This window comes from Mirounga angustirostris, unplaced genomic scaffold (assembly GCF_029215605.1).
Source record: "Mirounga angustirostris isolate CCGP_5_RB_7025 unplaced genomic scaffold, mMirAng1.0.hap1 SCAF_1, whole genome shotgun sequence".
In the NCBI taxonomy this organism is placed as follows: domain Eukaryota; kingdom Metazoa; phylum Chordata; class Mammalia; order Carnivora; family Phocidae; genus Mirounga; species Mirounga angustirostris.
This window is the reverse complement of record NW_026991709.1, coordinates 201,646,806-201,672,553: the sequence shown is the minus strand read 5'-3', so window position 1 is coordinate 201,672,553 and position 25,748 is coordinate 201,646,806. Positions and strand designations below refer to the sequence as shown.

At 43.0% G+C, this 25,748-nt stretch overlaps 1 protein-coding gene across 2 annotated transcripts in view; it reads left to right on the top strand.

Moving 5' to 3' along the window:
* The window catches only part of KIF15 (kinesin family member 15), a 67,219-nt gene extending 43,425 nt beyond the window's left edge, over positions 1–23,794 (top strand). For both annotated transcript variants that reach the window (XM_045862615.3, XM_064597133.1), the window contains exons 19-35: positions 383–488; positions 1,412–1,577; positions 4,371–4,521; positions 4,718–4,803; positions 5,781–5,850; positions 6,230–6,316; positions 7,351–7,455; positions 8,556–8,678; positions 12,203–12,349; positions 12,906–13,007; positions 13,310–13,474; positions 15,489–15,598; positions 18,286–18,358; positions 18,828–18,865; positions 22,563–22,728; positions 22,979–23,110; positions 23,428–23,794. In XM_045862615.3, the coding sequence (XP_045718571.1) occupies positions 383–488; positions 1,412–1,577; positions 4,371–4,521; positions 4,718–4,803; positions 5,781–5,850; positions 6,230–6,316; positions 7,351–7,455; positions 8,556–8,678; positions 12,203–12,349; positions 12,906–13,007; positions 13,310–13,474; positions 15,489–15,598; positions 18,286–18,358; positions 18,828–18,865; positions 22,563–22,728; positions 22,979–23,110; positions 23,428–23,490 (1,890 nt within the window). In that variant the 3' untranslated portion in view covers positions 23,491–23,794. The remainder of the gene's footprint in view (positions 1–382; positions 489–1,411; positions 1,578–4,370; positions 4,522–4,717; positions 4,804–5,780; positions 5,851–6,229; positions 6,317–7,350; positions 7,456–8,555; positions 8,679–12,202; positions 12,350–12,905; positions 13,008–13,309; positions 13,475–15,488; positions 15,599–18,285; positions 18,359–18,827; positions 18,866–22,562; positions 22,729–22,978; positions 23,111–23,427) is intronic.
* Positions 23,795–25,748: the final 1,954 nt, after the last annotated feature.

The window sequence follows — 25,748 nt, the reverse complement described above, 5'->3', positions numbered from 1 at the left end:
TGGGATCATGACCTGAGCCGAAGGCAGACGCTTAACGACTGAGACACCCAGGTGCCCCTTGAGTTGTATTCTTTATTGTGTTATTACTTCACATACTGCTCTGATAATGACACACACACCCCTAGCCTGAATTCTAGCTCACGTCGTCGATAGTGCAAATAGGTCCCTTGCTGTTAGTTCGGAACAAGGCAAGACGGATGGCCCAGGTGCTTACGGGGATCCTTCCCTTTGTTGGTCATCCTACTGTAATTCATGGGAACAGCCAGTTTTCTTCTGTCAGAGACCTTAAACTAGATTTTTAAAACAGACGCAAGGTAATGATTTGGAGTGTATCTTAGCACACCAGTATTCCTTTTCCAGTAAATTTCTCTCTTTCTCAAAGCTTTTCTCCTCAGAAAGAACTGATTGGACCAGACAGCAGCAAGAGCATCTCTCACAATTGAATGTCCTTGAAATGCAGCTTCGGGACACTCAGACTAAGAATGACTGTAAGTTTGAACAACTGGGAGCTTTGTGACCCGAATACTGTTAACTCAGTATCTTTTGACTCCTCTGAATAAATCTTGCCCCTATGTTTTTGGTGGGTTGTTTTTTGTTTGTTTTTAGTTAGATGACCAGATTTGAGTCTGCATGACAGTGGTTAAATAGTAGTCATATCTCATAAAGGGGAATTTGCAGCAGGACAGCTCAGAAACAAGTGATTGAACTGTTGGCTGAAAGTTTTAATACTCCTTTGAAAATGAAGTGTCTTGAAGTCATAAGATGAATAATGTTTTGATAGTGACAAAATAGAGCATAAATTAGATATTTGTATATATCCGTAGAGGTGGGAGTTACCACTTGATTCCCAGTTTTTTCAGTGTATTTCTCCTTTCATCGAAGTGTTTGCAGCAGTTTATAATAAAGCTAAAACAGAAGACAGCCATTGTGTTCTCTTTGATCTAAAGAGCTACCTAATTTTACCTCCAGTTGGAGTATCCTTAGAAGATCGGAAGTGGTAAACCCATTTCGGAAAGTTCTGGTACATTACCAAGGAGTTTTCAATAAGTAAGATTAGGTCACTTAAAATATGCTGAGTCTCTTGATTTCTTTCCCTTATATTAAAAGTTTTCATGCATGTGCCATAGGAGAAACGTAGAACAGTCAAGTGACCTGCAAATCAGGGACAGATGTTAACTCTTCTGTTTTTCGTAGAAATATATCAAAAATCCTAAGGGGGAGGAAGAAAATAATCTCCGTGCTCCTAGGAACCAACCACTTGGTTGTTTAACGTCTTAACTTAAAATTGGTCTCTTCAACTTGTTTTGCTGTTTGTGTGAAGATACCCATCAAACTTATTTGCCTACTTTGTTAAAAAAAAAAAAATCGATGTAAAGGAACCTGTTGAGGATTTGTTTTGTTTGTTTTTTAGTTTTGAAAAGTGAGGTGCATGACCTGCGAGTCGTTCTTCATTCCGCAGACAAGGAACTATCTTCCGTGAAACTGGAGTATAGTTCATTCAGAGAGAGTCAGGAGAAAGAACTGAGTAGCCTTTCTGATCGACACGCGCACGCACAGCTTCAGCTGGATAGTGTCAGGTAGAGTTGTTCTGTGGTGGTGTCCCGTTGCCTGGTTGGCCGGCAGCCCAGGCCTGCTCGCCATGCAGGTGCTATAAACCCAACCCAAACTAGTTAAACAAAAAGGCAGATTACTGGCTCACAACACTGGGGAGGCCTAGAGGTGATTTTGGTTTTAGGAACAAACTAGATTGAGTCTCAAAAGATACTGTCAGTGCACGTTCTCTTTGTCTCTGTCTGTCTCTATCTCTCCCTCTCTCAGTCCCTGCTCTGCTTCCCTCAGTATGTTGCCCTTACTCTGTCCTACTATTGAGGGCCTGCCTTTATGTGACAGGGAACAGATTGCTCAGACAACTCCATATTTTGTCTCTTAGCATAACGACCCCTGCAATGAAATCCTTTGTCCCAGAAGCCATGTATCGATTCCAGGGAAAATCTGAATTGGTCTTGCTAGAGTCAGTCTGCTTACCTCTGGACCAGTCACTTATCAAAGGTTTGAGGTGGTGTAGGCCCAGCATACATGATGCGCCTTTTCCAGAAGGAAAGGTACACTCTTACTAGAAGAAAGGGCAGTGCAAGGCAGACCAAACCAGTAGCTATCACTGTTGTCCGCAGTGACTCGCCAGAGGCTGGTGGGAGTCAGTGCTAGTAACCTTGAAACAAAGGGATGACAGATGTAAGTTGTTTTTACTGTTCTTTTTCTTGCTCATTTCAACCTTTTGTAAAACCATTTTGTGTTTTTGATGCCATCTCATGGATCCGTGGCAATAATTTAATAATGGACATCTGGCATGTGATACTGTGAGTGTGAGAGATGTGGCAAAGGTTTAAATCTGCAGTTTGTATGTGTTTTCTGCATATATAAGGAATTAAAATAGAGGAAGAAAATTTGAGATCTGCAGACCAAATCCATCCATAGATATGTTTTTGCTGGGCCTGCCCAGTGTGGTTTAAAAAAGTTTAGCATAGCAGTCTCAAAATTGAGAGCTTTCTTATAACAATCTGTCTTTGAACATCCTCTGAAAATCCCATCCCTGCCATGTGAATGACTCCTTTCCTGTAAGACAGGGGCGTGTGCACGCCCTCCGCTGCCCCGCGCTCTTTCCCCAACACCAAGCCTCCGGCCAGTGGCCATTTGTCATCCCTGGTGCACTGTCCTTTTTTCTGACACGTGGCATTTGTTTTTTTTTTTTTTTTTTAAAGATTTTATTTTATTTATTTGATAGAGAGACAGCTAGAGAGGGAACAAAAGCAGGGGGAGTGGGAGAGGGGGAAGCAGGCTCCTGGCCGAGCAGGGAGCCCGATGTGGGGCTCGATCCCAGGACCCTGGGATCATGACCTGAGCCTAAGGCAGACGCTTAACGACTGAGCCACCCAGGCGCCCCTACGTGGCATTTGTTTTTAACATGTGAATCCGTGACTCTTGGCTCTGTTGTAAAATAATTTTGTGTGATTTTTTTTTTTTAAAGGTCACTCCACTAATCTCACTGGATTTTCATTTCCTCGTGTTTATATGTCAGTTGAACTAGATCTAAAATGTTAAGAATCCACTGTATTTGACTGTGTACTTAAACTCTGTCTTAAAAATCACGCGCATTGCCACGCTGTTTAAATTAGATATAACTTAATTTTTCTCGATGTCTCAGGTTTAACATTTGAGTGCATCACTCTGTGGGTTGCTTGCACTCTGTGGCTCTCCAGGCAGTGAGAAGGCCCCTGCATGAAATAGCACAATACCACTGTGTGTTTCTTGAATCATTTGGCTGCTTTATATATACAGTTTGTATCGTAAATACACATATCCCCCCTCCCTCCCGTCTATTGTCTGTATGTCTGTCTTTAGCAACTGATTTATACCACTTTGTAATTTGCTGCTTCTGCCCTGCTTTCAGTTAGTAAAGCAGATAGATCCCCGTCTAATGACCTGTGTGTAAGCTGGGACATCTGTTTTGGATGGTGCAGAGTCACGTTCATTGTTTACGAGTTCTTGGCTGAGCTCTGGATGTTTGGGTGTGTCACAGCATGGCGGAGACGAACGAGGGAATGAGAACTTAGAAAGCAGGAAATAATAATCATATGAATTAAGAGAGAGTTCTGTCTGAGGGGGTTTACTCTCTTGCTCAAATCAAAGCCACATTTACCATCTTAAAACCTTCCTGGAGTTGAGAGAATATGTGAAGAATGGATAGAGGTGAGCTGTCAACAAAACTGACTTAATGGGGGCGCCTGGGTGGCTCAGTCGTTAAGCGTTTGCCTTCGGCTCAGGTCATGATCCAAGGGTCCTGGGATCGAGCCCCGCATCAGGCTCCCTGCTTGGCGGGAAGCCTGTTTCTCCCTCTCCCACTCACCCTGCTTGTGTTCCCTCTCTAGCTGTCTCTCTCTCTGTCAAATAAATAAATAAAATCTTAAAAAAAAAAAAAACAAAAAAACTGACTTAATGGCCAGTCTCCAGCTTAAATGAGGGAGGGTTAGGTCCGGAACCCCCTAAAATGAATCCATGACCCCAAACCGCCCATCAGTTACACATGTCCGCTTGAGACAGCAGGAGGAGGAATGAGGAGGTAGACGGCTACAGGCTAACATGCCCACCCCATCTCTTCCATCCCCATCACACTGCTCTGTGGTCCAGTGTGTCTTACATGTTTGTGTACTGTGCACATTCCACACAAGTTCATGAGGAGCTTTACATCTGTCAAGGCTTCTGTCAGCTGGGAGTGGTCTGTAGATGGGAGAACTGGAACTGCCGATAATCTGAGGAGCAGAACTACATTTAATGTTTATATTTACCATTGTAAAAATGTTTTCCTGATAAAGATTAGAGAAGGAAAAGCTTCTTGAGAGCAAAGCCTGCCTACAGGATTCCTATGACAACTTACAAGAAGTAATGAAGTTTGAAATTGACCAACTTTCAAAAAACCTCCAAAACTGCAAAAAAGAAAATGAAACTCTGAAATCTGATCTGAATGTAAGTTAAGAAGGGTACTGGTAATTGGTGCTTTTGTCCTGGATATGTGATTGTTCCCTGGGGCACAGGGCAAGGCCTGTTCTTACTTCCTGTTCTGGCCCATCGTGCCCGCCAGCGTAGAAGGTACTTGATGTGTTTGTTGACTACACGTTGCTAGTAACAATTACTTAAAATCTGATATGACGTTGTCTTTTAGAATTTGGTGGAGCTTTTTGAGGCAGAAAAAGAACGCAATAACAAATTATTATTACAATTTGAAGAAGATAAAGAGAACAGTTCTAAGTGAGTGTTATTTATCTTTTCCGTTAGTTGACTAGAATATCATTTATTACCACATTAACTTGAGTTATTTTTTTTTTATTGCTGAAACCCTGTAAAGTTATTTTTTTAAGCATTCTAAGATGAATATCAGATTCTTTTGTGTAAGAGGGTATATAGAGAAATATATATGATAAGCTGTGGTACTTATGAAATGAATAGCAGTTGGCGGTGATCAGAACTTAGGGCCTTCTCTAAATAAATCAGAGTAATTTTATAACGAAATGGAGGGGGAATGGGGGACTGATTTTTATTTCTGTCTCTGCTCTTCTTTTTCTAGCTGTTCTATTTCTCTCTTGGTCTCTTAATATGAATGCCGTTGTCTTTTTTCCCACTCTCTCCTCTTTCCCTTGGTGATCTCGGTCAGTCTGTTGGCCTTAGCCAACAGGATGATCATTACTCGAGTGAGAAGAAATTGCATTTGCTTATTCAACAGATACTTGTAGAGTTTTTAGTATGACTCAGATTCTCCTCTAGGCCTCGGGATACAGGGGTTTATACATCTAGTGGGCATACATCCTAGTTGGGAAAAAGTTAACATTTAGTCATTTGTTCATATACTAGGTGATATCCAACAAGCCAGGCACTGTTCTGGTAAATGCCAAAACATTTATTTAGAGGTAAGACAGTGAACAAAATATCCCTGACCCATGAATTTCACATTCTAGCACAGAGAGATAGGTAATAAACAAGTGCTTACGTCAGCAAGTCCTAAGTGCTCTGCAGAAAAAGAAACTCATAGCACAAAGATGGGCTCTCCTTTAATAGTTGTTGAAGAAACAGGTAGACCCCTGACTCCTGCTGGAACGCAACGCCTACCACCAAGTGTGTGCTGCACAGAGTTCCCTAGTAGTTCATTGAATCTCTTCTCTACAGACACACTCAGTTCCTGTTTCCCTTGGAGGAAGTCATGAGTAAAAAACATCGTTCTTCTCTTCCAGAGAAATCTTAGAAGTTCTTGAGGTCGTACGTCAGGAGAAACAGAAAGAGATGGCCAAGTGTGAGCAGCAGGTGAGTGACCTGTGCTCTAATTCTAGCATTTGAGGTCTGTAACTTCTGTTTCTGGTGTCGGAAGAGGTGTATTAGAAACATGGTTTCAGCTCTCAGGTGTCAAAAATTGGTAATAAAAAGTAGGACTTGTTGGTTGGTTGTATTATTTTTGAACTCTTGTTCTTCTAATTCCTAGATGGCTATAATCATACTTTGTTGGTGGTCCCCTGGAGGAAACCCACAAAATCATCGCCTTTTAACACAGCTTCTCCTTTTCAAGTGTTATCCTAGTGAGCACTGTATAATGTGAAAAGCAGATTTCTTCTCCTTTTTTTTCCTCTATGTGTGTGTGGTTAACTTTGTGATTTAATTCTTTTTCTAAAAATACTTTTTTCCATAGATGGCAAAAGTACAGAAACTGGAAGAGAGTTTATGTGCTACAGAAAAACTAATCCATTCTCTGGAGAAGTCTAGAGATGCTGACAAGGTTGGTAGAGGCCGAAGGTACATCCCTCTGCCTTGTCTTTATAAGTGACGCTTTAACGTTCCAGTCTCCTTTCCCGGGGGTGACTGGTAGCTAGCCTTTTCATAGACACTTAGGCCTTGTTCATCTTCCGAGGTTGCCAGAAAAGAAGGTCTTCTATTTAAGCTAATTCTCCATGGAACTGCAAGAGCAAACCATTCTGTCACTTCTTTTTTTTTTTTTTTTTTTTTTAGATTTTTATTTATTTATTTATTTGACAGAGAGATAGAGAGAGAGCACAAGTAGGCAGAGAGGCAGGCAGAGGGAGAGGGAGAAGCAGGCTCCCCGCTGAGCAGGGAGCTGGACGTGGGGCTCGATCCCAGGACCCTAGGATCATGACCTGAGCCGAAGGCAGACACTTAACCGACTGAGCCACCCAGGCGCCCCTCTGTCACTTCTTACGGCACTGTGTCTGAAACACATCCTGCCCCTTTTAACTAGGATGCTGTTAGTAGGACCTTTTCTTGTTGGCTCTGAGTCCCATAATACAAACTGTCAAATCCCTGCTATTGACTTTCACCAGAATAGTAAATGAAATATGTATGTTCAAGTATGAAATTAGGTATAAATTCCTTATATGCCTGCCTCTAATTCATTCAGAAAAACCAAAGCAAATGACTCAGTAAAATAGTATAAAGCCGTGCACCTGGGTGGCTCAGTTGTTGAGCGTCTGCCTTCAGCTCAGGTCATGATCCCAGGGTCCTGGGATCGAGCCCCGCATCGGGCTCCCTGCTCAGCGGGAAGCCTGCTTCTCCCTCTCCCACTCCCCCTGCTTGTGTTCCCTCTCTCGCTGTCTCTCTGTGTCAAATAAATAAATAAAATCTTAAAAAAAAAAATAGTATAAAGGCATTAAAATATAAATTGATAATAATGTAAGGTGATATTTTGCTAAAATAAAATTGACTTCTCTTATTGTCATTAGGAAGGACTATTTGTTTTAAAAATGATCTCCTCCTTAATGTCACTGGGTATGAAGATACTGTTTCTGTCCTTGTCAGGAAGTTGTAGCTGACCTCATGAGCCAGGTCCAGGAGCTGAGAACAGCGGTCTGTGAGAAAACAGAAACCATAGACACCCTGAACCAAGAACTGAAGGACATAAGTGTAAGTTCTGTCACCGACGAGATACCACACTTCACAGATTCCCCAAGAGTTTAACAAATGCTCCACCAGAAAACAGATTTCTATGGTCAACTCGGTTCAGAAACACTAGGTAAAGTTCCACAGGTTTCTGGCTTTGCAGCACTTGCCGAGCCTTTACTCTGTCCCCGGGCAGCGTGCGCGTCTGGGGGCAGCGTAGGCTGCGGCCCTGCCCCGACTGCCCCAGCCCGGGAGCAGTGTTCTGTGTGTACTGGGCAGGATCGCTGATCAGAAACAGACTGGCCGTGGTCTGTGATAGTTAAGGGTATGTGGTGTTCCTTAACTCCTTCAAGAAAAAACAATGACACATTTTGGTTAAGTTCAGAAACATTCATATATAGTGAATTTTTTCCACTGTTGGACTTTCTTATCTTCTCAAGTAACTGCTTTCCTCAAGTAACTACTTTCCCTTGCACATATCTCAGTGGAGTGTTGGTGCTTCCTCCTCACCTCGGGTCAAGGTGAAGGTTTTTGTCCACGTTCCTCATTCCTCTGCTACAAAGGGAGCTTGCTGTTCTCCACATTTGTTTGTTAATGGCAGTCTCCTGATAAAGGTGTGATGATAAGACGGGCGCCGGGCTGGCTCAGTCAGTGGAGTGTGTGACTCTTGATCTCGGGGTCGGGAGTTCAAGCCCCACATTGGGTGTAGAGATTACCAAAAACCTGGATGTGTTTTCACTGGTATCTGTGGGACTTTCTGATATCTCCTCACCTTTCGGGCACTTACCCTTCCATTCCTTCATCCAACTAGTACTTATTGATTTGTGGTAATCTCATCATCACCTTGGAGCTCTGACAGTTTCTTGTTACTTTAAAAATAAGCACAGTAGGGGCGCCTGGGTGGCTCAGTTGGTTAAGCATCTGCCTTCGGCTCAGGTGATGATCTCAGGGTTCTGGGATCGAGCCCCGAGTTAGACTCCCTGCTCGGAGGGGAGTCTGTCCCTCTCCCTCAGCTCCTCCCCCTGCTTTGCTCCTTCTGTCTCTCAAATAAATAAATAAAATCTTAAAAAAATATATATAAACACAGTAAAACAGCTCTTGTAGCATAACTTTCTTTTTTGCAGTGCAAATACAACTCTGCTTTGGCTGACAAGGACGAGTGCAAAGTGTTGATTAAGAAACAGGAAGTGGAGATTCTGGATCTGAAAGAAGCCCTTAGACTGAGAATACTCTCCGAGGACATAGAGGTAGATGTTAACACATTCTGACTCTTTTTTTGCTTTTTCCCTTGTCGATGTCTTAGAGCAATTTTCCCTAGGGTTAGGCCATTAATGGGTAACATTAAAATTGTTATATTTTATCCAGTTGGTTGATTTTCATTCGTTTGTGCTAACACCTGATAAGTTCCTGGAACTGACCGTCTTCCCGAAGTGGAGCAGAGTGGAAGCTGTGTTTACTCGGTAGGGTGGCAGCAACAGGGAGCAAAGAGAGAGCTGGGTAACAGGTTAACCTCAGGCTTGCCTCTTGTGTTTTAGCTAAAGTGGGTTTTAATTTTTGTTGTTGGTATAAATTTATCTTTTTTAATACTAAGCCATACCATCACATGGTTCAAAACACAAATTATATAAAGCAGTATACATTCCCTCGAGTATTCCTTCCAGAGATATTTTAGGCAAGTCTCATATACATTTAGTTTTCCCTTTTTCCACACAGATGGTAACCCACTGAGTATACTGCTCTGTGGTTGCTTTAGAAATAAAGTTTTCTTGGGGCACCTGGGTGCTCGGTCAGTTAGGCTTCTCTGCCGTCAGCTCAGGTCATGATCCCAGGGTCCTGGGATTGAGCCCCACATCGGACTCCTTGCCCAGCAGGGAGTCTGCTTCTCCCTCTATCCCTCCCCCTGCTTGTGCTCTCTCTCTCTGACAAATAAATAAAATCTTAAAAAATAAAAGAAAAGAGAAAGTTTTCTTGCTAAACTATGCTACCCATGAAACAAACTCAACAAATGGCTATTGAGCCCACTTACCCTACATCCTTGCCTGGCTTGGCATTTGGGAACGGAAGAATGATTGAAACACTGTTACTTACCTCAAAATATGCCATCTAGCTTAAGAGTTAGATGTATTTAGATGTAATCCATGACCTGGGAGCACAGGAAGGGGAGGAGGGGATTGATTATGCTTGGAGAATTCCAGAGCTCTTCCCAGAGATCAGATTTGTATAAGACTTCTCTGGGGGAGGGAAGCTTGGCCGCTGTGGGTGTTTGTGGAACGGAGCGTCCCCAGCAAGGGGGGCGGTGGGGCACATCTGGCTGGAGGTCGGGGAGTGTGTCATGGAGGGTCTCGAGGAACATCAGCTGTATCTTTTAGGAAAGCAGGGCGGTGTGGACTTTAGCCCAGGCCAAAGGCGATAAGGCCTGGGCCCAGAAGCGCTGGTGGGGATATAGGGCGAGCTAGAACTGGGCGGTGCCTCATAAGGACCGCTGACAGTTGCTGGTGTCCGCAGGTTGGGTGCCATGGCGGCAGGAGCATTCAGAGTGGGCACCGAGGGCTCCAGCCACGGTGACCGAGGAGGGTTCTGTGTACCCCTGAGATGGACGAGAAGAGGCCTGAGGGGAGTTAGTGAAACACATTTTGTACACACTAGTTTGGAGCTGTGAGAACCTGCGGGGGTAGATATCCAAGGCCGATAAACCCGGTGGTTTGTCCTTATATCCTCCTGTAACCCAGAAGGGCCTTGAAGCTGCTAACATATATACAATACAAGGAGATTAAAACAGGCAGGTAAAATCCAGGTCAAAGGAAGATGAGACGAGTGATAAGCTCTTAAGGGCACAGGCTGTGGGGTTGGACTGCTTGGGAATCTGAGTCATGGCTCTGTACCCTGTGAAAGTTACATTTCCCTCTGTGCCTCATTTGTCACATCCCTGGAGCAGAGATAACAAACTACTGCCTCGTGTGTAAGAGGAGAAGCTGAAATGAGGTGATACGTGGAAAGTGCTGCAGACGCTGCCAGGCACCCTGGAAGGGCTCAGCCCCTGGGACCTGGAGGCAGTTCTGGGAGGCTAGTTGAAAAGGGCATACACAGGGTCAACTCTACTTCACTTAAAAAAAAAAAAAAGAAAAATTTAAAAGAAAAGGAAAAGTTGGCACATAAAAGGCACACCCTAAGGTCTTGTACAGAGTATAAGATGGGGACTAAAACTTCAGTTGGCCATGGCCTGTTGCCAGAGCGCAGACGGAAGCCTTGCTGTGTGAGTGGGAATAGCTGAATGATGGGCGCTCAGTACGATTCACCCAAAAGTCCTTCCTTCCTCTCTCTGTCTCCTCGGGTCTCTCTTTCTCTTCCCTCCTTAAAAAAATAAGGGTGACTCTGCATATTGAAGTATCTTAGATTCCAGTGGAACTCACCCCACAGTTAGTTCACATTCCCTTTTTACTAATCTCCCGGCTTCATTAGCTAAAGTATTTACAACTGGGGACAAAGGGGTCCTTGCCTTAATCCATACAAGAGCTCTTAGGAATCTGAAGATTCATGAAAGGACAGACACACCCTGCGGGGAAAGGGACATGGGGAGGTGCATGAGTAGCTCCCCTGGGAGGAATAAAACCCTGCTGAAGTCAGAGAAACTCAAATTAAAAACAGAGCTACTTCCTGATCTTGTAGCTGGTAAATATTAAGACCCAAGGAAGATAGCAGAGAAGGGTGATGACTCTCAATTCTGGTGAAGCTGAAGTTTAGCCTTTGGGGAGGTGGTCTGGTAATACCCAGCTTTCATTTTTTTTTGCATATGCTTCGAATTTGCACTTTTAGAAATCAGCCTAAAGAAATAATCTAGATGTGAGAATATAAGGCATATAATAGTGAAAAATTCAAATCAGCCAAAATATTCAGTGATGGGTTGAATTGTGGTGCATTCATAAGATGAAATCGAGCCTACCCCCTGAAAAGTGATAGGATGAAAGAGTGAATACATGGAAAAATGTGTGTGGTACATCAGGTATCTGTGTGTGTGCACCTGGGGTGTATTACATTTTTCCCACACTCTTGTATCATTTATATACACATACATTATTATTGTATGTGACTGTACATAACATATATTCTATATATACGTATTCTCTGTATTATAATATTGTACATGTTAATTCATATGTAGTTATATAAGTTAATACATATATGTACATATACACATGCACATTTGGAAAGTTAGAGTAAGCAGATTCTGCTCTAACTTGGAAAGGATTGCATGCTGTGTACATAGGAATTATGTATGCAACCCACAGGATTCCTAATTCTCTCTGCCACTTTCCATCAAGCTACTCCCCTGAAACTCTGACGGCCTATGACTACGTATCACACTGTCTGGTGACTGCCCAGGCCCTCCCCGAACTGGCTGGGGGCACTCGTCTTTACAGCTCTTTACCTTCCAGTGTATAAACGTCTAGAATTAGTTGGTCAGACAGCTGTGTCTGGAGTCCTCCTAAGGGAAGAGCGATCAACTTTGAGATCCTGGGGGTGAGGGGAAAGGTTTGATGTTAGGGGAAAGGGGATACCTGTAGGAATTTCCTGTAATGTTTCTCTTTAGACGCATTCACTTAAATATTAACTGTTTGGTTTGCTTTGGAAAGGATTCACACATAAGCAAAAAAAAAAAGTTTTTAAAACTTTCCTAACCTTTTAAAAGTGCACATAGTGGTGATTTGCAAATCCTTAGTGGAGCACCCAGTTAAGAGAGGATTCTTCCTTTGTGGGGATTGTCCCCTGACAGAGGGATATGCTCTGCGAGGACCTGGCCCATGCCACTGAGCAGCTGAATATGCTCACAGAAGCCTCGAAGAAGCACTCGGAGCTGCTGCAATCTGCGCAGGAGGAGATGACCAGGAAGGAGGCCCTGATCCAAGAACTTCAGCACGAGGTGAGATCCAGGGCCTCGGCTCCTTCTTCCGGTATACAGAAAGGAGGGCCCGTCGGGTGCTTAGGTGGGCCGGCTGCACGGTGGGCTCTGAACGACTCGGATGCTTACATGGGTTCCGACTTGCTTGGCTGCCTCTCTGCCCACCCCAGCCCCCGACACGCACCAGCAAGTTCTAACCTCTGGGGCAAGGTTATGGCTGACTTTTGTCTGCTTGTTGGCTGTTGTTTTATATTTAATTTTCCTGAGATGACCCTTTGATTACCTGTGAAGCTTAACGTTTTTTTAAAACACTGTGAGAGAGCGGGAAACAAGAGGGTCAGAGCAGCAACCAAGGTCCACAGACACGAGCAGCAGGCGCAGCGTTTTATAGCTGTCAACATTGGTGTGGTCTGGGCTGCTTTTAATACCTTACTGCTTTCCAGATTGTTACTGAAGTCCTGACAAAATAACGTGAAGTCTGTATCCTCCTACCTTGGGCAGCTTTTCTATTCTAACAGGACCATGGGCCCCCTATGATTTTCTAACGCGTCACCTCACCTCTGTTCAATTTTCCCAGCTGAACCAGAAGAAGGAGGAAGTAGAACAGAAAAAGAATGAATATAACTTCAAAATGAGACAGCTTGAACACGTAATGGATTCTGCTACCGAGTATCCCCAGGTACTTGTCAGAAAAAGAGTGTGTTGTGGGAAGAATGAAGTTTCGTGAGTGATAAAAGTTTGGAAATTATGAAGACCGTAGCTTCATTTTTTTTTTATAGAAAGAGATTTTTCACCAACACCTTTTCTGCTTTTTACTTGATAAAAAGGTACCGGTGTTTTATTTGTTTTAATTGGACAGGAATTAGAATAACAAGCTAAACAGCTGAGTGTTTTCTGTGTGCTTGGCATATACATTTACCGTGAAATCTTTATCAAACCTCACTTAATCAAGTATTCGGATGAAATTTAATTTTATCATAGAGCCCTAAAACACCACCTCATTTTCAAACACATTTGGCAAAACTCCTGGAAACACAAGAACAAGAGATAGAAGATGGAAGAGCCTCTAAGATTTCTCTGCAACACCTTGTAACAAAGCTAAACGAAGACAGAGAAGTCAAAAATGCTGAAATCCTCAGGATAAAGGTAACTGCATGATTTTTCTGCATAAACCTAATCTTTTAAAACAAACAGTATCCAAAATAAATAAATAAGTAAAATAGTATCTCGTGATTACCGATGATACAAAATTCAAAAGGCGCAGAACTAAAGGGTACACGGAAAAGCCTCCCCCTGCTGACTCCACACTCCCTAGGTGAGTGTCCCTGGCGGTTCCCACTGTGGCCAGTTCCCATATGTAACCACATCTGGAAGCGTTTGTTTTTTATGATGGTATCGTACCCGGGCCATACCAGCTACTCTGATCACAGTGCTGCCTGACTTAGATCCTTGCCAGTTTCGTAGCTAAGGCACATGCTCTCAGTAGTTTTAAAATTTGTATTTTTATTATTAGGAATAAGATGGAACATCTTTGGTTTTTCTATTTCTCTGACCTATATCCTTTGCCCGTCTTTTTATTTTTTTATTTTTAAAGATTTAATTTTAAAGATTTTTAAAGATTTTTTATTTATTTATTTGAGAGAGAGAGTGAGAGAGAGAGAGCACAAGAGGGGGAAGCGGGAGAGGGAGAAGCAGATTCCCCGCTGAGCAGGGAGCCCGATGCAGGACTCGATCCCGGGACTCCAGGATCATGACCTGAGCCGAAGGCAGCCGCTTAACCAACTGAGCCACCCAGGCGCCCCTTTGCCCATCTTCCTATTGTTGGGCTTTTCCTGAATGATTTGTAGGCATTCTTTATATATTAGAGAGATTTGCTTTTGTCTATGATAGTTAAAAATATTCTTGTTTGGGGCATCTGGGTGGCTCAGTCGTTAGGCGTCTGCCTTCAGCTCGGGTCATGATCCCAGGGTCCTGGGATTGAGCCCCGCATCGGGTTCCCTGCTCCGCAGGAAGCCTGCTTCTCCCTCTCTCACTCCCCTGCTTGTGTTCCCTCTCTCGCTGTGTCTCTCTCTGCCAAATAAATAAATAAAATCTTTAAAAAAAAAAAAAATTCTTGTTTGCCCTTCTTTTAAACTTCCTTTTGGTTTGGTTTTGGTTTTGGTTTTACCCAGGGACTTGGGGGTACGGTGATTGTATGTGGGGGAGTGTGTTTAGAGGAGTATTGAGGGGCGGGAGGTGTGTGGAGGAGCGCCTGGGTGTGTGGTGTGTGGGTGCGGAGGGGTGTGGGTAGAGCAGAGAGGGTGCTTCGTAGAAGATCGCAGTTAGCTTGTGAAGCCCTTGCCCTGTAGTGAGTTTTTGTTTAGGAACAAAATTAGCTTACTGTAACCAAATGACAGGACATGAAAACAGCACTCTCTTAAGCTTTGATCCTCATGGAGGGGGGGATCATTCCTTGCTTTTTTATTTAGGGCAGCTCTCAGTATGCTGCTATCCCAGGAATGTGGCTGCTACCCAGATTGGCATGATTTTAGGACTCAGGAGAAATTGGGTCAGGTTAAAAGAAATCAAACAATGGACAAGTAGAAGTAAAGGAGAAAGGACACTCCTTGCAGACACGTATTTATTTTTTCTGGATGGTTATGCTCATGATTTTCAAATTAGAGTTCACGTAAGGATTTTGAGTGATGGGCTATGGCACTCAGTTGGACGCTACATTACAACATAGTGATTTGACAGTTCCGTCCATTACGGTGTGCTCACTATGGGTGTAGCTACCATCTGTCACCAGACAATGTTATTACCGTGTTATTGACTATATTCCCTACATCAGTTTTTTTTATTAGAATTTATTAAATAGAATCAAATAGAACATTTACCAAAGTAGAGACTTTTGAACATCTTTTTTCATAAAGAGATATTAATGAATTTTGTGATATTGATAAGAGACTATGTTTAACATACCGTGGGTATGAAAATGAGTCACAGTTCCAGGCCCACAAGAGCTTGTCATAGTCCCCTTTTTATCCAGCGATACCCATGCAGTGTTTTATGCATCGAGGAGCTTAAAATAGGAATATGTGTCTCATGTGTGGCCTTCAGGAGCAAAATCATGCCTCCTACAACATGTTTTCTGAAAAGACATGATTTGATGTCTTATTAGGAGCAGTTGTGTGAAATGGAAAGCCTCCGCACGGAAGCTGAGCAGTTGCGAGAAAGAAACTGGCTCCTGCAAAGTCAGCTGGACGATCTTGAGAGGGAAAAGAACAACAGGTGAGAAAGAGCCACCAGAACTCTGTGGGCTAACTCTTGGCCTGCCTGGGTGTAGTTAGGGGAGAGCGGTTGGAACTGGTTTCCCGGCGTGCACGGTGTTCGGCACTAGTCCAGGGGATGCCCCGTCGGTTGCTTTTGAGTCAGGGCTGATGAGGGGACTGCTTTTTCCAGAACGGGAGAATAAGGCCTTCATGATCTTGCCTACTCTGTTAACCTTTGCATTGTTGTAGAGCTATTGAAATGAATTTCCGGCATGTGAAACATTTGAACCAAACTGTCTACTGCTATTTGACAGAAAAGGGGCGTGGGGTGAGGAAGCTATGACCTCGACAAGACAAGGTTCCAGAGGTCCAGCAGAAAAAGGGAGGATTTCCTACCAGATGATTTTGCTTCATGACCCATGGTCCAGGGAATGCTCGTGCGCAGGAAGGAGCTTTCCAGAGGAGCGCTCCCTTGGGTTTGGGTATCTGTGCATGTGGTTTGCCTTTAGCTACGGCAGTTTTCTAGTTGTATTTGCTAATGGCACAGCCTGGTGTCATGGGCAGTCACACCCGGGCTCTGTCCTATCTCTGACACTTGAAAGTCCTGTGACTTTGGACACAGTTTTTAACTTCTAGTGCCTCCGCTTCCTGAGCCATAAAATGAGGAAAATGATGGCTCTCTCTCACACAGTGTTTTCAAGACCGAAAATAACGTGGATAAAGTGCTGGTTACAGTGCTTGGCTGAAGGGTGTCACTCAGTAAGTGGCAGATACTAGGTATACAGGGTAGAGTTACGATCCTGCCCTTCTGTGAACTTTCTGGAGGGATTCGAGATGAGGGTGGCCTGGAAAAGTATGCAGCAAGTTGAAGTGAATCAGAGGGGGTCTCCATGTGGGATGGAGGCCCTGACTGAATTCAGCTTCCCAGATTCGGGGTGCCTGCTATGCCTACCCCTGCCGGCAGGTCTTGGGCAGACGCGCTCCCCTTCCCCGTCCAGAAGCAGCCCTGAGATGCACTGTCCAAAGCCTAACTGAGACAACGGATGCTTGCGCATCGTAACGGTGGCTGTGCTAACAGCGTACTCCTGAATGCTTCTCTTCACGTGTCAGGGAGCATTGGAGATGCTCAATTTAGTAGCACTACCCTTTCCAGATGATTCTGACGCGGGTAGTCCGCAGTCTGCGCACCTGCTGTCTACATGCTCCACCCCCATGGAAAGAAAAGCACAGTACGTGGTACACTGTCTTTTATCAAGAGCTAGTATGAGCATGGAACATAGAATGTTTTTAGCCCATTTATAAAATCACAATTAAAAACACTCTATTTCATAGCCACATGTCCCTTATAAGAAGCCATACAGAATCTCCTTCCTGAAAGATCAGAGTGGTAGAAAACTGTGGCTCAGGGGTCGGATCAAGCCCACAGCGTGTCTGGTCAAGAAAGTTTTTTTTTTTTTTTTTAAAGATTTTATTTATTTATTTGAGAGCATGAGAATGGAGAGAGAGAGAGCGTATGAGAGGGGGGAGGGTCAGAGGGAGAAGCAGACTCCCTGCTGAGCAGGGAGCCCGATGCGGGACTCGATCCCGGGACTCCAGGATCATGACCTGAGCCGAGGGCAGTCGCTTAACCAACTGAGCCCCCCAGGCGCCCTGGTCAAGAAAGTTTTATTGGAGCACAATCATGTCCTTTCATTTAAATACTGCATTGATATTACAGCAGCCAAGTGGAATAGCTGTGACAGGGACCCCCCATGACTCCCAAAGCCTAGAATATTTTCTGTCTGGTTCTTGACAGAAAAAGTTTACCCACTTTTGGGTTAGAGCACAGAAAACACTTCTCTAATGGTTTCGGGCGTTTTCCTCACTGAGGTCTCATTACCATTTCTGTCTAGGCTGCCAGATTCATTAAGTGAAAGAAACTACTGGACCTTCTGTTTTCCTTCAAGAAACGATTTTTTGCTCATCAGTGAGAGCTATTTCTAGAGGAGTCTGTGGCATTCAGGCAGGTTCTCCTTGGGGGATGTCCCCCTGGTGCAGGGGTGGCCCACAGAAACTCAAATTTATGATCCTGCCCTCGTCAAGCTCACAGAGATGGACTCCCATTAATGAGATTCACATGATACTGATGCATCGTCCAAAATGTAATTTCCTTTATATAGAGGAGCATTCCTTTTCCATGAAAAGATTTATGTCTGGCGCTCAGGGAGTCCCCTTCCTGGTGTCAACATACATGGGACGCCAGAGTGCCATCAGAAAATTGCCAGCTGACCATGAAATCCAAGCAAAGGGGGCGTTGGGGCTCCATATGGTAGGCTGGCCTGAGGAGCCCTCCCCATACCCAGTGATGCCCCCTCCCAGCTGATCACCAGGCTTCTGGACCGCCTGTCTCAGCCCCCTTTGGCTCACATATGATCTTCATTTGGTACGACTCTTGGCTCCATTTCTATTTTACTTTTCCCCGGGCCTTGATTGGATTTCCCAGCTCTGTTCATCTCAGTTTTGTATGGGAGGCATCCTGAATTCCGGGGAGGTGCCTTATTTCATCCCCATATATCAATCACATTTGTGAACTGTGCTAACTTGACTTAATCACCAGAGTTAGCTTTTCGTTGCATAACTTGGCATTGCTGCGTTACAGCAGATAGGAAAGTGATACTTGAATATGCCTGACTGTGTTTCCCTATCCTCCCTTTCTCATCTCTGTAGTGAACAGAATCATCTAGATCATCAACAGCTGAAGAATGAACAAGAAGAAATGATCAAAGAAAGACTTGCTAAAGTACAACCTTTTTTTTTTTACGTTTCTTGTCTGAGAAATGCTTTTCTACTTAGCATCTGTGGTTATAGATTTTAGAAACCATTTTACTCTTGAAATTTCTGTCTCTTCTGTATTCCCACTGTTAAATTTGATATTTACCATCAGTATTTAGACATCGTTGATGAAATAAGAGTGAATTTGTGAATTTGTCTTCGTGTTTCAGCGGTTAGTCTCCTGCCGGCATCCCCACACAGAGTTTTCCATTTAGAATAGAAGCAGGTATAGGGTCCCCGTGGGAGGCCTCATGGGGCGTAGTGTGTGAAGTCTTAAGAGACAGGCACCCCGTTTAGGGGTGCACCGTTGGGGTGTGGAAGAGGATGTTGGTTTAATTGATCTCATTACCATGAGGGAGAGTGGACTGCTTACTATCAATTTTTTTCTTAGCAGTGGTAAAAACTTAAGCCATCTTTTTCTTTTTATCTTATTACAGAATAAATTAGTTGAAGAAATGCTGAAAATGAAAGCAGAGTAAGTGTACTGTTTCGTAATTCAAGTTCTTGTAGGTCTTTTCTTTCTTCTCTAAGGAAAGAAATACTATATCCACAGGTAAGTAACTCCTTTCCTTCTTCTGGTTTCCTCTGATTTAAAACCTTGGGCCTCTTTACATGTGTTCTATAAACAGGATTTTAATTTTTTCATCTAGTTTTCAGATTAATTTATGTAATCTTATAAACTGCCTCATTCTTAGAGGAACAAGATATACTGTATTTTCTGTCAAATTCAAAATATGTAAGCTGGTTGGTATTAAGAAATAAAACGGTCAAACATTAGAAAGATAGTGCACTCTGAATAGATATTCATCCAGAGAAGAGGTCCTCAAACTTTTTTTTTTTAAGATTTTATTTATTTGAGAGAGAGAGAATGAGAGAGAGAGAGAGCATGGAGGGGGGGAGGGTCAGAGGGAGAAGCAGACTCTCTGCTGAGCAGGGAGCCTGATGCAGGACTTGATCCTGGGACTCCGGGATCATGACCTGAGCCGAAGGCAGTCGCCTAACCAACTGAGCCACCTAGGCGCCCTAAACATTTTCACTTATTAAACCTCCTAAAAGAATTTTGAAACACCATATACCCTCGTGCACATTTTTGGAGTTGACTTTATGTCTAAAATTTCTCACTGAAAGTTTACATTGAAGCAAGGAGTGGAAGTTCTTACATACTGAAAATAGTGCCATGTAGGAATAAACTTCTTGGTGTCAGAATTGCCAAATGGTCTTAGGCACAGACTCCAGCACCTGCTTCTCATGGTCCAGACTTCTGGTCTCTGCATGGAGGCGTGGTTTCGGATCCCACTTCTGACACATCTCCAGTTTTGTTCCGGCCATTGTCCTATCAAAAGTCTCACCTTGAACTGGCCATAGAAGTAAAGCTCTGGTGGTGTTCTGTTAAAAGTATCCCACTGACCTGCTACTTTCTATCCATTTCACAATACAGGAACAAATTCCTAAATCTAAAATTGTACATTGTTCCTTTTTCTTTTCAAATTGAGTTTCTGTTCCATACCTACACAGAATTATATCCTAATTTAATATATTGTTTGGGAATTTTTTTTTATTACCCTATCATATAACTGGGCAACAAAAGTATATATACAAATGGGAAGTAATTTGTAAAAGTTTCTTGTGTCGTAAAAGTAATTTGTATTTGTATGGCTGGCTCTAGTGCTGTATTTCTTCTGGATTGAGTTTTCATTACAATTATTATTAATCATGGTGTCCTTAATTTGTAAGTTTTTATGAATTATTATACATAGTAAAATTTAAGTGGAAATGCATCTCCCAGTGCATTTTATCTTCATGCTTTTGCTTCAGTTACTCACTATTCTGTTATACTTAATTCTGGAATGAGACAATATTCAGTACCACCTCTGTTCCTACTTTGTTTTTATAACTGTAAGTGCTGAGAAATCTTACTCACGTAGTTAGTGGCAACAGAAGGAATTTTGTCATGCAGTTATTTGAACTCCATCCAAGTTAGTATGTCAAAAATTACATAGAGATCTGTCATTCTCTCTCTCTTTTTTTTAAGATTTTATTTATTTGACAGAGAGAAAGCGAGAGAGCACAAGCAGGGTGGGCAGCAGAGGGAGAGGGAGAAGCAGGCTCCCCGCTGAGCAAGGAGCCCGATGCAGGGCTCCCTCCCAGGTTCCTGGGATCACGACCTGAGCCAAAGGCAGACGTTCAACCGACTGAGCCCCCCATTAAAAAGAACAAAAATTCTTTTTAATGATCAGCTGACAAAGACCACAGATTCTGTAAAAAGATTTGTTAGCCAGTCATTTGCTTTATAGCATCAAAGAGTATAGATGTGGAACAGCTTGTTCCATACTTTGCTCTACACATGAGCAGTTTAGGGACTGCCTCCCAGACAGTTAGTCACTGTAGAGCTAGGACAGAAATGTGGATCACTTACAGGATCTATGAGAATCCAGCTGTACAGTTTGTAGAATTGCAGCTATTTTAGAAATAATAGCCATTTTAGATTTTCCAGCAAAAAGAATAAAAGCTAAGTTGGCCTGTAATTTATTTCATAATCTAGGAACCAAGAGTCTCCAGTGATACACTGTCCCTAGAAGTTACAGGACCTCACTCTGTGGGCAAGGGAAGCACACACTAGAAAGTGGCACACCCAGTTTCATCGGGCCCAGCCCACAGCAGTGATTCTCACCATAATGTTATCTATTTGTGCATGTGAGGATGCTTTAAAAAGCTACCAGGAGGTGTGCCCGGGTGGCTCAGTCATTTAGCGTCTGCCTTCTGCTCAGGTCGTGATCCCAGGGTTCCGGGATCGAGCCCCGCATCGGGCTCCCTGCTCAGCCGGAAGCCTGCTTCTCCCTCTCCCACTCCCCCGCTTGTGTTCTCTCTCTTGCTGTCTCTCTCTGTCAAATAAATAAATAAAATCTTAAAAAAAAAGGAGTTCCTGGTAAGGAACTGAATTCTATGCTAACTGGTGTAGGTAGGAGATGCTTAATTTCATATCACAAGAGGTCTGGAGGTGCACTGACTCAATGATGCCATCAAGGACCCATACCTTTCCCATTCTTTGACTTTCGGCACTCTTGCTTGTGGCCTCTTGGCCACAAGATGGCTGCCATAGCCCCAAATGTCATAAACAAGAGGATCACAGCTTGTAATGAGGTGGGTTCAAAAGGGCTTTCTTTTGTCAGGGGAGAAAAAAAACTCCTACTAGCCCCCAAGAATCAGCCTGTGCTTCATGGTCAGAATTAACACACCTTCAGGTAAGTGGAAGAAACCAGTATCTGGCAGTAGGATAGAGAAACCAGGCTTAGCCTAGACCAGTTTAGTTTTTACCAACACTTGGGAACTGGGTGTGCTTCTCCTTTTTTTTCCTTTTCCCCCCCAAAGAAAATGAGTTTTTATGGGTAAGCAGCAGCAGTGCCACAGAAATTTCATCAAACTGAAGCAAAGTACACAAGACAAATGCAGAACAGCTCCAAGTGAATCAGGGAGAACATCAGTGCCTACTCCCCATGCTGTTCTTCTGAGGTTCCACGGAATGTAGTCTGAAAACACTGCTCCTGAAATAAGCTTGCCTTAAATGGCATATTAAATTTTGAGTATGATGTCATAAAAAATAATCATTCTATTCCATATGCATAAAAATGCAGTAAAAAGTACTTCTTTCTTTTGGACAGCTTATAGGATTCACACAATTTTATTAAAACAGTGCATTTCTATGTAATTCCGTAATAACTTTGTTCCTCATTTTTCTTTTCAATTGACAGTTGTAGAGTGTATGAATTTTGAATAGCACATCCTTGAAGAAATGACTGGTGTCCTATGGTCTGAGAACCAGTTTTTGAAATCCAAAAGAATGAAGATATGGGGCATTGAATAAACTATGCAGACTATAATAATACTTAAGTTACATTTGCTCCAAAGGAGCCAGATCCAGAAGTTTCCATTCTAAATTTTTATTATTTAAAAAATGGTTTGAGGAGTTTTCCAAAATGAAAGTCTTGGATAAAATAACAAAAGAAGCCTATCTGCATCCTTTGCCAAATCTCCCTATGCCGTCACTAGGGGAGGGCTGAATATTTGTGATGCTTTCAAATCAAAATTCTGGGCTTGGGTGAATAATGTTTCATTTGAATACTGTTGTAATTATGTTCCTTTGGAATCCCACAAAACGCTATTTGTTGTTACAGCCTAGAAGAAGTCCAGAGTACCCTTCAGAACAAAGAGATGGACTGCCTTAGAATGGCTGAGGAAGTCGAGCGAACCAGAACTTTGGAATCTAAAGCGTTCCAAGAAAAGGAACAGCTGAGATCAAAGCTGGAAGAACTGTATGAGGAAAAGGAGAGAATATTCCAGGTGCGTTTGTGTATTGGTTGTTTTCATGTGCTTAGGACATGTCTGGGAGGGGGTATCCATGGTTTAGAGTCGCTCTGGCATGCGCAGGGATGAATGGCCATGAAAGCCAGGAACCTGGGCTCTCTGGCACCCAGGTAGTTGGCCAAGTAGTTGACCTACTTCGTGCTCTTAGGAGGCACGAAATAATGTGATTGTAAAAGCAAAATTAAGAGCAGCTCATTTCCCCCTCCCTGGATTGATTTGCCTGCAGGAGATGGAAATGTTAAGGAAGCAGGTGGAGTGTCTTGCTGAGGAAAATGGGAAGTTGGTCGGTCACCAAAACCTGCATCAGAAGATTCAGTACGTCGTGCGGCTGAAGAAGGAGAATGTCAGGCTCGCTGAGGTAAGCTCTGAAAAGTACTCTAAATAAACTCAGCCTGGTCTTAGAATGATTGTTTAAAGTTTAATTTAATCATCAAATCACTCAAATGCCTTCTTTGGGGAACTTAATGAACTAAAAAAATATATATCAGTCCTTATTATTAAAAGGATAATTTAGTCCGTTGTCAGGCTCTCACGTAATCAGATTCTTGTTTAATGTTATAAATCATTTACAAATTGAAAATTGTAGTCTTAATTTGAAATATAAACTTGATGAAACTGTAAGCATTTGAGCCTTAATTTTTTTTTCTTTTCCTTTTTTTAAAATTTACTTCTCAGGAGACAGAAAAGTTGCGTGCTGAAAATGTATTTTTAAAAGAAAAGAAAAGGAACGAATCGTAAGGCTCTTGGTCAACTACCTACCTAGGCATCACCTTTCTGGAGAATTTCTTTCCTCTTGCAAAAGTAAGCCCTACCCTTGCGCATCTGACAAAGCTGAATCGAGGAGCGTAATTACTAACTGTGTATGTGGCACTGGGGGCTGACCTTCCAGTTTCTGATGAATGTTCTGCATCCATACTCACCCTGTGGCAGTTGGCAGTGTACTGTTTCGAAGTTACCATCCCATTTCAATGCTTTCAACTCTAAATACTGGGAAAACCTTTTGCCTTTTTAAAATAAAAAACCGTAGCTAAGGTTTACAGTGGATGTTGGCCAGGTTATTTTTTCCTTAGATACTATCTTCCATAATCTCCTCTGAGTCTTACAGCAGCAGCTCTAACGATACGTACTGGTTTCAAAACTCGCCATGACGTTAATCCTACTGAGTAGCATGTACGAAAGGCAAACTCGTTAATATAGATTATTTTTGTATCCTTACTTTCAGTATTCTGAGCATTTTTTTATGACTGTAAATATGGCCATTTTTTCAAAATGTAATAAAATCCTTTAAAAATGAACAGTTTAATCAAGTGATTTACATTGTTCACTTGGCAGAGCCAGATTAAAGACATGTCCATTCACCATATACTTAATGAGCACCTGTTATATGCCCTGGTCATCCGTGAACAAAGCAAACAAAATCTCCTGCCCTCGAGGAACTTCTGTGTGTCACCACTTCATTCCTTTTCATTGCAAATCATATTCCATTGTGCGGAGATGCCACATTTGATTTACTTACCATTTGATGGACATTTGAGCTATTGGCAGTTTGGGGGCTATTATGAATAATGTTGCTGTAAATTTTTGTGTGCCAGTCTTGCTGGGGACCTGTGTTTCCTGTGGCTCCTAGATACTCCTAGATACCTAGGAGTAGAGTTGCTGGTAAGCTTGTGTTTAACTTTCTAAGATCTGCCTCCCCTTTCCAGATGCACTGTTTGGTTTCACCCTCCATGTTCCCACCAGCAAGGAGTTCAGCTTCTCCATATCCTCCTCAGCTCCTGTTACTGCCAGAGGTTTTAGTGTAGTCATCCCAGAGCTTGCGTTGTGGCTCATCACTGACATTCTCCTAAGGCCTAATGATACCGAGCATTTTTTACACGTAATAGAACACTATACGCAGCAATAAAAAGAGGCAACATGGATGAACCTCAACAACAACAACAAAAAAGTGGAAGAAGCCAGGCCCAAAAGACCACATACCTGTATGATCCCATTTATGTGAAATGTCCAGAAAGGGCAAATTATAGAGATAGAAAGCAAATCCTCGGTGGCTGGTGGCTGGGGATGGGAGCGAGTGACCATAAGGGCACGATGGGAACTTTTTTGATGTGGTGGAAATGTGTTGGTTTGTGGTGATGATTGCACACAGTTAGCTCTATAAGTCTTCTAAAAATTAAACTCTCTTCAAAATGGCTTCATTTTATGGGTCATAAATTATACCTCAATAAAGCTGAGGAAAAACAATTTTAAAAATTAATACACAGTTGAATTCCCAAAGAGTAATAGTCAATCCCTAAGAACCAGAAACAAAAAAAGGGAACTAAAAATCAGTGTAGGAGGCACCTGGCAGGCTTGATGGTGGAGTGTGGGACTCTTGGTCTCGGGGTTGTGAGTTCAAGCCCCATGTTGGGTGTAGATCTTAAAAAAATAAAATAAAATTCAGCATATAGAACATAGAAACTGAGATCGCCCTGGAGGTGGGAGAAGGGTTGGAACACTGAAGCTGGTACTAAAGAGGCTTGGTTGGGTCTTACCCACCTTTGGGAGTGTCTGGGGGCTGCCAGAACAAATGACCACAAACTGGGGGGCTAAAAGCAATTCTCTCACAGTTTCTGGAGGCTAGAAGTCCAGATTCAAGGTGTCAGCAAGGGCATTCTGAGGGCTCCAGGGAGCGTCTGTTCCATGCCTTTCTCTTAGCTTGCGGTACCCACAGCAGTCCTTGGCGGTCCTGGGCGTGTAGATGCATCACTCCAGTCTGCCTCCGTTGTCACGTGGCCTTCTCCCTGTGTCTCTGTCTCCTGGAAGAACACTAGTCAGATTAGGGCTCACGCTAATGACTTCTTAATTTGGTTACATCTGCAGTAAGGTCATATTCACAGGTGTGGAGGATTAGTACTTAAACATATCTGTTTTGGGGGGACACAATTCAACCTATAAATAGCAGTTATCAGGGCTATCCATGCTTTAATTTGAGCCACAAAACCACCCTGTGAGAGAGA